The sequence below is a fragment of the Pimephales promelas genome, chromosome 8 (genome assembly GCF_988280905.1).
Source record: "Pimephales promelas chromosome 8, fPimPro1.hap1.1, whole genome shotgun sequence".
NCBI classification, from domain to species: domain Eukaryota; kingdom Metazoa; phylum Chordata; class Actinopteri; order Cypriniformes; family Leuciscidae; genus Pimephales; species Pimephales promelas.
In genome coordinates this window covers 27,491,127-27,504,675 of record NC_142776.1, presented here as the reverse complement: position 1 = coordinate 27,504,675, position 13,549 = coordinate 27,491,127, and the positions used below count along the sequence as shown (strand labels likewise).

The 13,549-nt window shown below is 36.2% G+C and overlaps 2 protein-coding genes across 3 annotated transcripts in view; both read right to left on the bottom strand.

The window, feature by feature from the left end:
• Window positions 1–1,577, bottom strand: part of cyfip1 (cytoplasmic FMR1 interacting protein 1) — a 43,684-nt gene extending 42,107 nt beyond the window's left edge. The window contains exon 1 of one of the 2 annotated variants that reach the window (XM_039689699.2): window positions 1,348–1,577. Coding sequence is in view for 1 of the 2 variants with exons in the window: in XM_039689698.2 (XP_039545632.1) it covers window positions 1,354–1,397 (44 nt within the window). In the remaining variant the exon portion in view is untranslated. The remainder of the gene's footprint in view (window positions 1–1,347) is intronic. The other variant, XM_039689698.2, reaches the window with a different exon arrangement.
• Window positions 1,578–2,995: 1,418 nt separating this feature from the next.
• Window positions 2,996–13,125, bottom strand: tubgcp5 (tubulin gamma complex component 5). The gene is made up of 24 exons (XM_039689478.2): window positions 12,664–13,125; window positions 12,294–12,444; window positions 12,052–12,105; window positions 11,825–11,933; window positions 11,653–11,749; window positions 11,481–11,560; window positions 10,539–10,674; window positions 10,327–10,444; window positions 10,047–10,136; window positions 9,664–9,757; window positions 9,042–9,303; window positions 8,760–8,962; window positions 8,517–8,632; window positions 7,242–7,510; window positions 6,223–6,421; window positions 5,949–6,137; window positions 5,683–5,865; window positions 5,483–5,567; window positions 5,213–5,333; window positions 4,491–4,642; window positions 4,232–4,357; window positions 3,935–4,023; window positions 3,684–3,784; window positions 2,996–3,602 (listed from the first exon to the last, which is right to left on the bottom strand). The coding sequence occupies exons 2-24, from the start codon at window positions 12,425–12,427 to the stop codon at window positions 3,556–3,558; spliced, it is 3,054 nt and encodes a 1,017-aa protein (XP_039545412.2). The 5' UTR covers window positions 12,428–12,444; window positions 12,664–13,125; the 3' UTR covers window positions 2,996–3,555.
• Window positions 13,126–13,549: the final 424 nt, after the last annotated feature.

Here is a 13,549-nt window from a genome sequence, read left to right as displayed (position 1 = left end):
TCTCAAAAAATGGTTGAATGAACGGCACGTCTGAACTTTCAACAATCCTGCTGAGTCTGACTTCCAGCCAATAAAGACATTTTTCCTTTCCTTTTCTGTCTTTAAGTAATTTTCAATCCAGAAAAGAACTGGATTAAAGATAAGGAGAGGGGGACTGAGTCTGACACCACATAATTAATTTACAGACACAGACTAGCCTAGTTCTCTAGACTTAATGGATTTCAAAAGAGAACCACCCCTGACAGAGCAGTTTAATCCGTTACATCCAGGAAAACAACATGACAAGGTTTAGGAGACAAACTAACAGTTTACCGTGCTGTGATTCAACTGCTCTGATTTGATTTTGCTTAGCCAGCATGAAAACCAATATAAATCTCTCATTGACTTCTGTTTTTGTAAACCTTAATCTTAGAATGTCAAGAACAACAATAAACATATAATGAATATATTATACATGAAGAACATTAAGGATTGTTTTTTTTTTTAATTACGGGACAATATTTGACCCCTTGAATTTATTATCAGAGGCATTTTTACTTACTTTTCGCCACCAACTTTATATTATTTTTACGTTTAGCATGTCTTAAAGACATATGTCAAACCAAAATTTTAAATATCTCCAAGCTCTGGTTAATTTATGACCCTGATGCTTGCAGACCACACCAGAATGATAGATAGATAGATAGATAGATAGATAGATAGATAGATAGATAGATAGATAGATAGATAGTTAGTTAGTTAGTTAGTTAGTTAGTTAGTTAGATAGATAGATAGATAGATAGATAGATAGATAGATAGATAGATAGATAGATAGATAGATAGATAGATAGATAGATAGATAGATAGATACTCTTATCAGTGGGTGTATCTGACATGGAAAAATATCAAGCAAAAAAAAGAAAAATGACATTACTTGCTGTTCCATTACTTACAGAAACTTTAGTAACTCCAAACTTTACTTTCAGTAAAGTTGTACAGAAAGCTTTTTCCCCAAACTACGAGATAAATTATAACGCACTCATTATAAACAACGAAGCGTTCTCTAGCGTTTGTAGTGCACACAACGTTTATTTTAATCGTTCTTGTTAGACGCGTCGACTGTAGAAGTTCGCGTTTCCATACGCGCAGTCGCGTGAACAAACAGGCCCGACGTGAAACTTCAAACAACTAAAAGGAATTCAACCCGACACTACCTTTCCATTCTGCCTTGCCCACAATGAAACAGAAACATATAAGTAAGCGAGCGTTGACTATTTGACTAACTATATAACTAAGTTACAGAGAAAGCGTTTGGAAAAAAAAGACAACACCCAGAATGAAAGTAAGGCAAAGCTCTGCTCTACCCACCCTTACGTGAGATTTCCAGGATAAACTATCCGCTTCGAATATTCATTCATGCATTTCCGTTGTGATTTCCAGTTCTGAATTGGCTGAGAGGATGAGGTGACCTTGTAAAACCGTTTTCGGCGGTTAATCTGCGGTGTTTTGGAGTGGTTGAGGGAGTTTGCGGAGGAATCCTGTTCGCGGTGAGTGTTGTCGCAGGCGCAGCTCTGGCTGGAAGTTCCTGTTGCGCTCTACAGGGAGATTCAACAGGAAACTCCAGCGCCGCAGTTCTGCACATTGCCGGCAGGGGTTCAGGAATATAGAACTGTCCATGAGCGCAGAAGTAGGCTAGGGTGTTTGAAAATGTGAAATGTTTGTTTAGCATGTGAAATATAAATATTTAAAATAAACATTTAACTATTAAAAGTTAAGACACACAAATACATACCCATGCTATTCTACTGGGTTTTATTATTTTTTTTAATTACTTTGATGTTATTTTCTATTTCTTTACTACATCCTATTTATTTTCCTGTATTATATACTTCATTCCAATGAAGTGTTTGTTTTTGTCAGAGTGAGGAGGGTTACCTTAAAGGAGTAGTTCACTTTAAAAAAAAACAAAAAACTTTTGCTGATAATTTACTCACCCCCATGTAATCCAGGATGTCAATGTCATTCTTTCTTCAGTCGAAAAGAAATAAAGGTTTTTAATGAAAACATTCCAGGATTTTCTCCATATAATGGACTTCATTGGGAACCAAATGGTTCAAGGTCCAAATGACAGTTTCAGTGCAGCTTCAAATGTCTTTAAATGACACCAGACGGTGAATAAGGGTCTTATCTCGCGTAACAATCAGTCATTTAAAAAATAAATAAAAAAGTTTAAGTTTTATAAGCGCCTTGCTCTGTTCTGTGATTAGCGTTTGTGACTATCCTGATAAAACTCATTCATAAAAATGAACAAATCTTTTTTTTCGAGTCATGACTCGAAGGGTCCTAGATAAGACCCTTATTCATCGTCTGGTGTCGTTTAAAGCCCTTTGAAGCTGCACTAAAACTGTCATTTGGACCTTGAACCATTTGGTTCCCAATGAAGTCCATTATATGGAGAAAATCCTGGAATGTTTTCATCAAAAACCTTTATTTCTTTCTGAAGAAAGAAAGATGTGGACATTTTGGATGACATGGGGGTGAATAAATTATCAGCAAAAGTCTTTTTAAAAGTGAACTACTCCTTTAAGTGTCAAGATGCATAGTCACTACAGTTCAAAAGTTTGGGATCACACATTTTTTTTAATGTTACTGAAAAAAGTCTCAAGGCTGAATTAATTTGATCAAAAATAGTGGCATACTAATATTGTGAAATATTATTACAATTCAAAATAACTGTTTGCTAATATCTAATATAATTTAAAATTTGTATTCCTGTGATGCCAAAGCTATTTTTGCAGGCATTACTCCAGTCGTAAGTGTCACATGATCTTTTAGAAAAAATTTTAATATGCTGATGTTGCTCAATAAACATATAATCAATGTTGAAAACAGTTGTGCTAACATTTTAAAAGTATTTTAAATAGTACTTGCTGAACAAAACACATTTTCTTCAAAAACAAACCCAAAGCTTTTGAATGGCAGTGCATATAAAAATTATGCAACATAATACTACATCTCAAAATCAGGGCGATTATTTTAATATATGCAATCCATTCAGAACAATGAAAAACAGCTTTAAGCAACCACAAAACATACAAATATAGGCTTGAAGTGGATACAAATGTAGTCTACAATTTCCATTGTTAGCTCATATTATGTACAGTACTTAATTTTTCTCTATTCACTGTTGCATGTAATATACATAATTAGATCACCTGTAAATTAAACTGATTTTGGCATGTGTACTTCACATATCCATTGCATGTAGAGGACAATTAAGTTTTACATCTGACATATTGAGCCTTAACACTGGCCAACAGCGTTGAAAAAACAAAGTCAGTCTGACTTGTCCACAAAACATTACATTACGTATCTTGATGCAGAAAATGTGCTGTAGACAATTTAACACAAGTATCTCTGGTGACAGACACAAAGTGCTACTTCAGTGCCAATGAAGTGCTATTGTGAATTCTCATGTGCTATGATGTCAGGTATCCTGGTACAGACAAACAAGAACAGTACAATAAATAATCTCTCTTGTGTTCAATGCTCTGGATTAAAGCCATGTTCAATCTGTTAGCACTGTTCAAATCCAGCCATCAGTGACAGCGCCAAGGACTCCACTGTAAAAGAAAATAAAACATATACGGTGAGTAAAACTAAATATTTTCGGGTCATACAATTAGAAGCAGTGGAGGACTTACAATGAGGAAATGAGCCTCTGCACACAGCCTTGTTTAAAATGGTCACAAGAAACATGTGACAGTTTTTAAAATCTGACTCCATTTTGTCGATCGACTCGATTCTGAGAAAGAAAAGAAACATAAAGAACGGTAAAAGCCATGTAAAAATAGCTAAAGAGAAGTAAAACCCCATCTCGTCAAGCTGATGTGAAAGCTGCAAGATGAGGACATGTAGCAAGACCCCATACATGATGTAAAAGTTTTGAACTTACTTCCAGGCCCCAAAACCAGCCTGCCATCTGTCTGAGAAGATGAGGACCAAATTCAGCACTTTCATGATGGCCTCCTTGACAAAACTGACCTGCAAAGACACAATAACCACAACTGATGGATCAGAAAGAGAAACAGGATCTATAACAGTTTAAAAGTAAAAACTAGGCCAACCACCATGAGAAAGACAGCTTACAGAATTAATAACAAAAACTGCAATGTATGAATGAGCCAAAATCTAAAATATGTACTATTTGTTTCCTGACAGACATGGTTTGGCCCGTTTCATTTCAGCTTACTTTCTCTCGGAGCAGACATCGGTCGTGAATGGTGGACAAGTATCTGTAGTGGATTTTAATGAGCTGGTCCAGGTCCTTTGCCTCCTGCACTTGGTGTTGAAATTCTAGACCTGTACTATGTAGGATCTGTGAATGAATGCATGGTAAATGTCCACATGATTAAAAAAAGAAGTATTTATCAAATTTCTGTGTATTTTTTTTTTTTTTTTAAACCTCTACTGCAAATAAATTAAGTCTATTTTCCATATGTCTAACTTACCCTAGTCATAATGTAGTTGTGCAAGCTGTTGACAAAGTGCATGAGTTTGACCCTCAGGAGAAACATCCTGTGAATCTGCTGGTTTATGGGCTCTTTGGCTGTGCTTTCCTCAGATTGGCCTCCTTCTTGCCTCTTAGCGGCTACTGTCAAATCTGTAGGAACACTGTATTTTAAGATTCCATAATAGCAAGTGAACTAAAACCATCCTGATTTAAAAGTACTGTGAATAATGATAGTTCTTATGTCACAGGTAAAAAAACGACCTGTGATTGTAGACCAAAAATAAGTTACAATGGAACGATCAAGTTAAAGGTATGGATCACCCAAAAATGAAAATTGTCATCCTTTTCTCACCCTCAAGTTGTTCCAAACCTGTATGAATTTCTTTCTTCTGCTGTTGACGTTATCCATTGACTTCCATAGTATGGAAAAAAAAAAAGTCAATGGGGCCAATCAACTGGTTATCAACATTCTTCAGTATATCTTTGTTTGTGTTCAGCAAAAGAAAGAAAATCAAACAAGTAAATGACAGAATTTTTATTTTTGGGTGAACTATCCCTTTAATGATTTAAAAAGGGAAGTTAATGATATAGATATGAACTGCATAGATATTTTATTGGCTTGGTCATTTAATAGTGTATCCTTTTTGTAATAATATCACCTACCTTTACTTCTCCCTCATTTGACTACAAACAGAAGTCAGAAATGCAATCATAACTTACCACTGAATCGTAAAGTGTCCAGACTATACTTGGCCCATTTGATCTGAAGCAGCAGTAGGAAGACCTGATTGTAGATTTTCTGACACTCTGAACTAATAACAATATCTACAGGCCATGGAACCTGATGAGAGAAATTAAATAAAAATAGATACATACATTTACATTTCGAAATTATGTTAACACATTTATAATACATTGAAATAATTGATCTAAGCAAAAAAAAAAAGCTAAATGAATCATTTTCAAAGTTGAAATTCAATTCATTGTAACCTTATAACTCAGAGTAAGACCATCGAGGTTATTCACTGGCTGTTTTTTTCTTGCCGGATCGATAGTTTCAAGAAATATGGACAACCTAGAATCGTGAGAAAGATGTGAGAGAAATATAAGTGAACCACACGATACTGAGTGGTGACAGGTAGGGTTGAATGGTAAACCACAGGATATCTAGAGCGGTCCATCTGCAGTACCGGCTGCTGTCCTCTGGGTGGCGCTGTCCAACAGCCTCTTGCAGCTGCACATTGAGGAATGCCAGCTGCTGCCAGCTCTCCTTCTCCAGAACCTTGTCAAAGATGGCTGTGTAGAAATCATACATAGTATCCCCAGCCTCCAACAGGAAGTAGTTTCTCATGGCCTGCAAGTACCCTAGAAGCCTAAGATTAAAAAAAAAAAGAGACTTAAGCATAATTATATATTGTGAGGTTTGTGCTCTAAGGATTCTCCTGCAGGATCTTACCTGTAGTCTTTCTTCAGGGTTCTCATGAGGTTCCCACAGCATTCGATGTATCTCCTCTCAATATGTGGATACAGACAGGAACGCAGCGTAAGCTCAAACGTCTGACATGTCACAGACTCGGAAGAGCGGTCCAAAATCACACTGCCGCCAGAGAATTTCTCAAGGAAGTCATTCTGCTCTAAATAAAGCCTGCAAAATAATACCACACATAACCTTTTCACCTTTGTGTGCTCTTCAGTGAAGTCAAATCATTTATTCTGTATTCTGCGGTTACCTTGCAAAATTAATGGCTAGCAGGGGGTCATGGATGTCATCCAGCTCCAGATGACGTGCTACAATGGACTGCATCTTGATTAGGCTCTTTTTAGTGGCCTGTTGCTCGGTAACCATGTTCGTAGGTGATTCTTCTCCACACCGAAGACGTGTCTGCACTGACTCCAAGAAAAGCGTGTACAGACTCTTTCTTTCGGCATCTGCAGAGACGAGTGTCACAAATATTAAGACAATCCCGTTTATCATGAAACTTTTTATATGCTATAAGAAACATTAAGGGTGCGTCATCGGCCGATAATAGCTTTATATAGTTTGATCGGTGGTCTATTTTATAAATTTCCATGATTTTTACAGGTCTAGAAATCTTACGCTCATATTTCAAATTTTCTCATGGAAAAAGGTTCTTAAAAACAAAAAACATTTGTTGAGGAAACAAATGAAAATAATATAATATGTGATGGGATTTTTTTTTAATTAATCAATTAACATTTATTTTTCTTGCAGGATTAACAATTATATGCTTTTGAAACCTAAAATGTCCCCAAACAGTCAGTGTGTGTGTTAGTGAATCATCTCCAAATATAACAAAAGGGAAAATGAAACTAGACATATCTAAATTTATAAAGTCATGACTGAGTAACAAAGCTTATACCTAGTAATAGAAGGGTTTGCTGAATAAGAACCAATAATATTGGAGAAAAAATATGTCCGGTGCCTAGTTGTTTTCAGATGGCTGATGCACCTATGGCTGATGCCGGATCTACATAGATGCAGTCCACTTATGAATCATAAGTGGTTCTTAGATAACAAGATACTGCTAAATGTAGCAGCACTGGCACATTTATAGCACATGACATTGTCAGTAAATGCTGCAGTGTTGTGTTCTTACATTTGACACATTTATTTTATTATACGGGATGGGCACTGAAACATAGTGAAATGAAATAGCCACTTTAGAAATACAGAAACTAAATTGAATCTGAAAACCAAAATACAAAACTTATTCTCTCTGACACTGACCTCTGGAGGAGCCATCTGGCTGTTCGGTCTCCTTGCGGTCCAGGTTTTTCAGCAGCTGCATGGATTTGCCAGCCATGATGATCTGCTTGAGCACAGGCTTGAGGAAGGACACCATGGTGTGCTGTCTGCTGCTGGACGCCTGCTCCCCACCAGAGCTTCCACTGGCAGCGTCGCTGAGCCTCTCCTCGTTCTCCACCGTCTCAGAGACGCTATACAGCGTGTAAGTGGCATACCAGAAGTCCCTGTGGTTTACTGGTACATCCTTGTTCCTAGTAAACATGACCATATATTTGTTTTTCTATTATAAATAAGCAGGATAATGTGAAGTCATCCAGTGGTTAGTGCAAAATAAACCCAAAAAGAGTGATCAGCACCGAGACATGACACTGAGGGGACTTATATCACCCTGGTCTGAATGGATTTAATTTGCAATAATGACTGACTGACTGTACATAATTCCTTAAATAGAGTAGTTTCAAAAGTTTGAGGTCAGTAAGATTTTTTTAAATAACTCTCTGATGGTCACCAAGGCTGCATTAATTATAAGCGACACAAACAGCACTTGCAGAGCAGCATTTACTGTGAATCTAAACTGAAAATGAACACAGTGCTGTGCTTTACTCTGAAAAATGCAGTTGCCGACGCATCAATCTACGTATGTTTAATATATTTATATAACTACATCACAACTGTTGCAATTTGATGGTTGCACTAAGCCATTTCACATTCTCACAACCATATATTGTCAAAATTGATTAAAATAAAGTTATCTGGCAACATGCTCTTCATGTCCGGAATTATGGAAATCCATATGAATAAAGAAAAATCACATCCCTGAATATTGTAAAATTTAACAATATTTACAACTATTACAATTTAAAACAACTGTTATATTTTAAATATTTACTATAAATATTTTAAAATATTGTAAAACTATTCCTGTGATGGCAAATCTGAATTTTCTCATTCTTCAGTGTTACATGATTCTTCAGAAAGATTAAAAGATTCAAGAAAAATCTAAAACAGTTGTGCTGCTTAATATTTTTTCTGGAAACTATTATATATATATATATATATATATATATTGATGAATAGAAAGTAGAAAAAGCAGCATTTATTTGAAATGGAAATCTTTTGTAACAATGTAAAAGTGTTTCCTGTCACTTTTTGATTCATTTAATGCGCATCTTTGTTAAAAAGTATTGATTTGTTTTTGTTTTTATTGCCCCCAAACTTTTGAACGTTAGTGTACATACACATTTATGTTTTTAGTACCTCTGAATAATAAACTCTTTAGCGGGGTCAAATAAGTGACCATGAACGATCCATTCATCTACAATCTCAAGGTAAGGCCGGACCGTTTCTACCCAGAGAGAGAAAAGGAGTGCCACCTGATAGGAAGGGGGAGGAAAAATATTTTGTGATCTTAAAACTTTTTATGATAAGCAAAAAAAAAAAAAAAAAAAACGAGCGCTACATCTACTGTTTGAAACAAAAACAAAAAACAGGCACACTTACAGACTGCTCAGAGGCCTCGCCTGCGCTGTCATATTCTATGATGGCCTTGTAGAGGGTGTTGAGTAAGTGTGATGCACGTAATACGTTGGGCGTTCCTGGTGGCACTTCAGCCACTCCTGTGCAGAAAACCCTGTGCAGCATCGTGATCTGAGCCAGATGAGGACTTAACCGTTCCAGCACAGATGATAGAGTCACTGTCTCATCTATGAAGAACCATAATAGAATTAATACTATAATTATACTAAAATAACCGAATACATTTACAGACACAGAAAAAACAACCTTTGGCAATAATGTCTTTTTCGATATTATTGAGCTCTTCTTTAAAGCTGGTGAAGTATTTGTACAGGGCCCAAACGAATGCTTGGTAGGTACGGAAGGGAGGCTCAGAGCTCTTCTTGGAGGATGAAGAGGACGACGTGGAGTTAAGACCAGGAGGACAGGGCTCTACGCTGTGGCCGGTCACTTCATCAATAAACTTTTGCAGACGGGAAACAGCCTGCCCATAGGCCGCTATGTGCTCCAGTACAGAGTGAAGACAGTTCTGTACACAAATAGGGATATATCTTACACATTACAAAAAAAAAGTTATCTTTATTTTTAAGTGTTAGTGTAATTATTACTATAGTAGCTACATACAAAATATGTAAAACTACAAAATAAAGTCGTATTTTCTTTTATGACTTACAAAAATCAAAATAACACTAATTGAAATTATGTGTATTGGCCCCCCTCTGAAAACGAGATTTATCCCAATCAATAAATACATGTAATTCATTAAAAGTTGACTTGCACCTTCCCTACTATACGAGCATGGTACAACACTTCCAAAAAATAGTAAACTTCCAACAAATCCCAAAAACTTAGGCCTGACAGGGAATGATGAAAAACTGTCTCCACTCACATTAGTTAGATGAGTGACCACCACATCATTCCTCACAGTCACCTTGCCATCACTGTGCTGGAAAATGAAAAGTTTTTTTACACCAGAGAAGAGCCTGAGGAGAAAAAGAAAAGAACATGATTTCTCCTGTAAAAAAAAACCTTGATATGAGCAATCAGTCATCTTTGTGAAACATTTTTACCTGGGTAAGCAAACATGTGCATTGCAACGTAAAAAGAAAAAAAAAACTCCATTCCAGAACTGCTCATTCCCTGCATGTTTCAACTTGCCTCCTTATACCTATCCACATATGCAATTCCCACATGAGATATGTACTTTCCTTTGGTAAGATCACGTCTGTCTAGTTTTTCAGTGTAATCATAGCAATCTTAGAAATGTCATACCAAAGAGTTTCCCGAATCACTTGTGTTTCTGTAACAAAAGACTTTTCCTCAGGAAGATAGAGAGGCCCAGTGTTATACAGGTGCTGATCCCTGTAGAAAAAGAGAGTGAGAGTGCAACATTTAAAAAAAAAAATCTATGCAAAATTACCACATGAAATCTTTACTCAATTTAAAGATTGAATAGCATTTGCTCCAAAACTCTTATTAAATCAATCAATTGGGTCTAAATTAATGGGCTTGTGATTCTGAAAGTGAATAAGATTTCACAAAAATGCCTAACCAGACGTTATAAAGGTTGGAGTGCAGGTGGAGGCTGTGTGGAAAGCGGGGAGAGTTGGGAACCCAATATGAAGTGACGATATGCTGCTCCAACCAAGCCCTGGAGTCCGGCTCCCCCACTACAAAAAGAAGACAGGAAAAACTAGTAGTACTGATAACAACCTTCATGAACAAATGGCTACTGTAAGAAAACGTGCTAATACGGTCCCTTACCGGTCCAGGTGACTTGGACGGTCTTATCATTTTGCTCGTGGTCCTCCTGTGGTGTTCTGTCTACCTGTATACCAGAATCCTCTCTGCTCAGGGGCTGCTGGCTATCTTCTTCATCACTCTCTTCCTCAGACCAGTCCTGCCAAAATATCAATTTATCTGTTGTGTTTTATTACTGCTAACACACAGTATAGTATACAATAGCACTTGTCCCAAATTTGGTGGGAGAACTTCAGAATCTGTCCTGAAGAATTTTTGTGTCTAGACACATAGCAATTTCAACAAAACAGTTCCCGGCCAGATGTGATGCTATTGAAGAGCATAGGATGAAATTATGCAAATTTGTAGATGGAAAATGTTCTCTTTGCAGACCTTTTACGTTCACATATGACACACTACATGACAAGTAGTATCTGAAAAAGGATAATAGAGCACTTTATAACGTTCCATTTAAAGTGCAAGTGAATATTGTTCATTACTATGTATTATTATATTAGAGCGTAAAAATAAATTCTGAAATATAATTTCCTTAGTATTTATTTAGTGTCTTGGTTGTTTTAAGTAGAATTTCATATTTAACTTCAAATAAACAGGACAGTTTTTCATTACAAAAAGTTCATTTTTTTAAGTCTACTATTTCAAAATACTATTTCAATACATAAATATTAATAAGCTGAAGAATTTTGACTAATCATTTATAAGCACTTTTGTATTTGCAAAGAATTTTATTATTTTCTAAAAGTTCTTGAGACAAAGCAAAAGGACAGTTTGTTCATAACTTATGATCTAAATCTCTTCGAAACCTTTTAAATCTCTCATTTACATTTACATTACATTTACATTCTTAAAAAATATTGACAGATCATTTATTAGCCATATTGCCCAGCCTTTTAGTACATGATACTAGACAAAAACTGATCTAACAATCTAATAGAGTTCACTCACTGGAGTGTCTGGAAAGGGCCCAGTATCAATTTCTTCTCCTTCCATGAGGTACTTTGCCCAATCAAACTTGTCTTCTTTCTCTGTGGATATAACATATTAATTTGTAGCGATTTTAGGTATAGTGTTATCCAACAGTATGCATGTATTTACACACACACACACAAAATCCAACCTGTTTCTTTCAGCCTGGGTCTTTCACAATAGTTTGTGTTGGAAGGAGAATCAGACAGATTGAGTAATAAAGCCAGCATACTGTAATGGGCATCAGTCTGAAAACAGTAATAGAGATATTCAGCATATGTAGTGTTCCATGTATTCTCTGGATGATGTCAGTGTTATCCCACCTTGGTTCCCTCGGTATTAGGAAGAGGAGAACTGAGAAATTCTTCAGTTAGCCGTATCCAGCTCTCTGCTTTGCTTAAGTCAGAATGAACCATGAGTTTCTCATGAATCCTGGTAGAAAAAGAAATCTACATTTTAATACATTTTAAAACTACATTTTAATAATCAAAATATCAGCATAACAAAAAATTAAAGTACACAGAATTGTACAAAGCTTCAGACTCCCTACCCATTAATGGATCGCTGCACATTATGTCTGTTGACATCAAGAAAATGGTGAAACCTATCAAGGGACAAAACACGATGAGAGCTTTTGATTGATTTTATACACCAAAATGAAAAGTTGGGTAAAAAATGGAGAACAAGTTTTTCCATTTTATTCAATTATTTAGTTTTTTATTAGTGTTTACTTTTCACAAATACATGCAATCCATTACAGTAATAAAATGAAAGAATACATGCACTACGTACTTGAAATTGGACCAAGTAAACTTCAGAGCCATTTGGAAGTTTTGATCTTCCTCATCCTGAATGGCAGTATAATGTGAGATGAGTCTCCGGGTCTCCAACTCCAGCTCCTTCTCAAACCTGCTCCAGTGAGCCATTATGATTCAATGATCAACTGAAACACCAAATACACACACACACAAATTAGATCAGAGTCAGACAGACAGACAGACAGACAGATAAAAACAGATAGATAGATAGATGGATAGATAGATAGATAGATAGATAGATAGATAGATAGATAGATAGATAGATAGATAGATAGATAGATAGATAGATAGATAGATAGATAGATAGATAGATAGATAGATAGATAGATAGATAGATCACACACCTGCTTTTTTGTTATGATGCTGACAGGGGCGAGCCGTTATCAACAGCTGCGGCTAGCAAAACAAGAAACCCATGACATGGGTGCTACCTAAGTGTCACAGATACACCGAAAATGTGCCTTCTATCTCCCGAATATAGTCCGTTGGCGAAAGTCGAACCGAGTGCTGCCTTTAAATCTATTTATCTCATTATCATATGACATGTATTATGATTTCCCTTGTTGCCGCCTCCATGACTTCAGACGCTTCTTCTGTGGGGTGCCGTGTGGACAGTAACGCTGGGGGGAGCTTTACTGCCACCTATCAACCAGGATAGAACATGACGAGACACAACAAATCAACAGCCAGACAAAAACATCGAAAGTGCAGGAAAAAAATCCATTCAGTATACAACAAATATTCTGTGCACTTTTGTTATATGCGTACTTTTCCATCATAGAGTATTTTATTATTTTGTAAAAGTTCTGAAGATATTAAGTAAAGGACAGTTTGTTCATAATTGATGTCACAGATTGTGCATCATTTAATAGTATGAACAAAAAAAGGGTCTCGAACGGTACCATCAGATAGCGAGCTCACTGCATCTAAACTGTTACCTTTCCGACCGCTGGCCAAAACAATTGTTCTGTGTATTACCTTTTACATAATCTACGATTGTTGTCAATAATGTGAAAATATGGCAAATTTATATAGTTTAGTGATGTTCGTTTATTGAATTACTTTTCGAATTGGTTCATTTATATTAAATACGAATAAAATGTGCTCGTATTTTGGTAGGTAGTCGAAGCGAAGTGTAATTTTTCCACTCGCTTTGTTGTGAGTAACCTCTTAACTATCCAATAACAATCTTCTTTTGCGCAACTCCCACTAGCCAATCCTGGCGCAGGG

Coding starts and splice junctions, on each gene's coding strand:
- tubgcp5 (XM_039689478.2), bottom strand. CDS start 12,427: ATGGCTCACTGGAGCAGGTTTGAGAAGGAGCTGGAGTTGGAGACCCGG. Junction 5,334..5,482: donor GTCTTACTCTGAGTTATAAG/GTTACAATGAAT, acceptor TTCTCTCATCAG/GTTCCATGGCCTGTAGATAT. Junction 3,603..3,683: donor CAGAGGCTCATTTCCTCATT/GTAAGTCCTCCA, acceptor TTTCTTTTACAG/TGGAGTCCTTGGCGCTGTCA.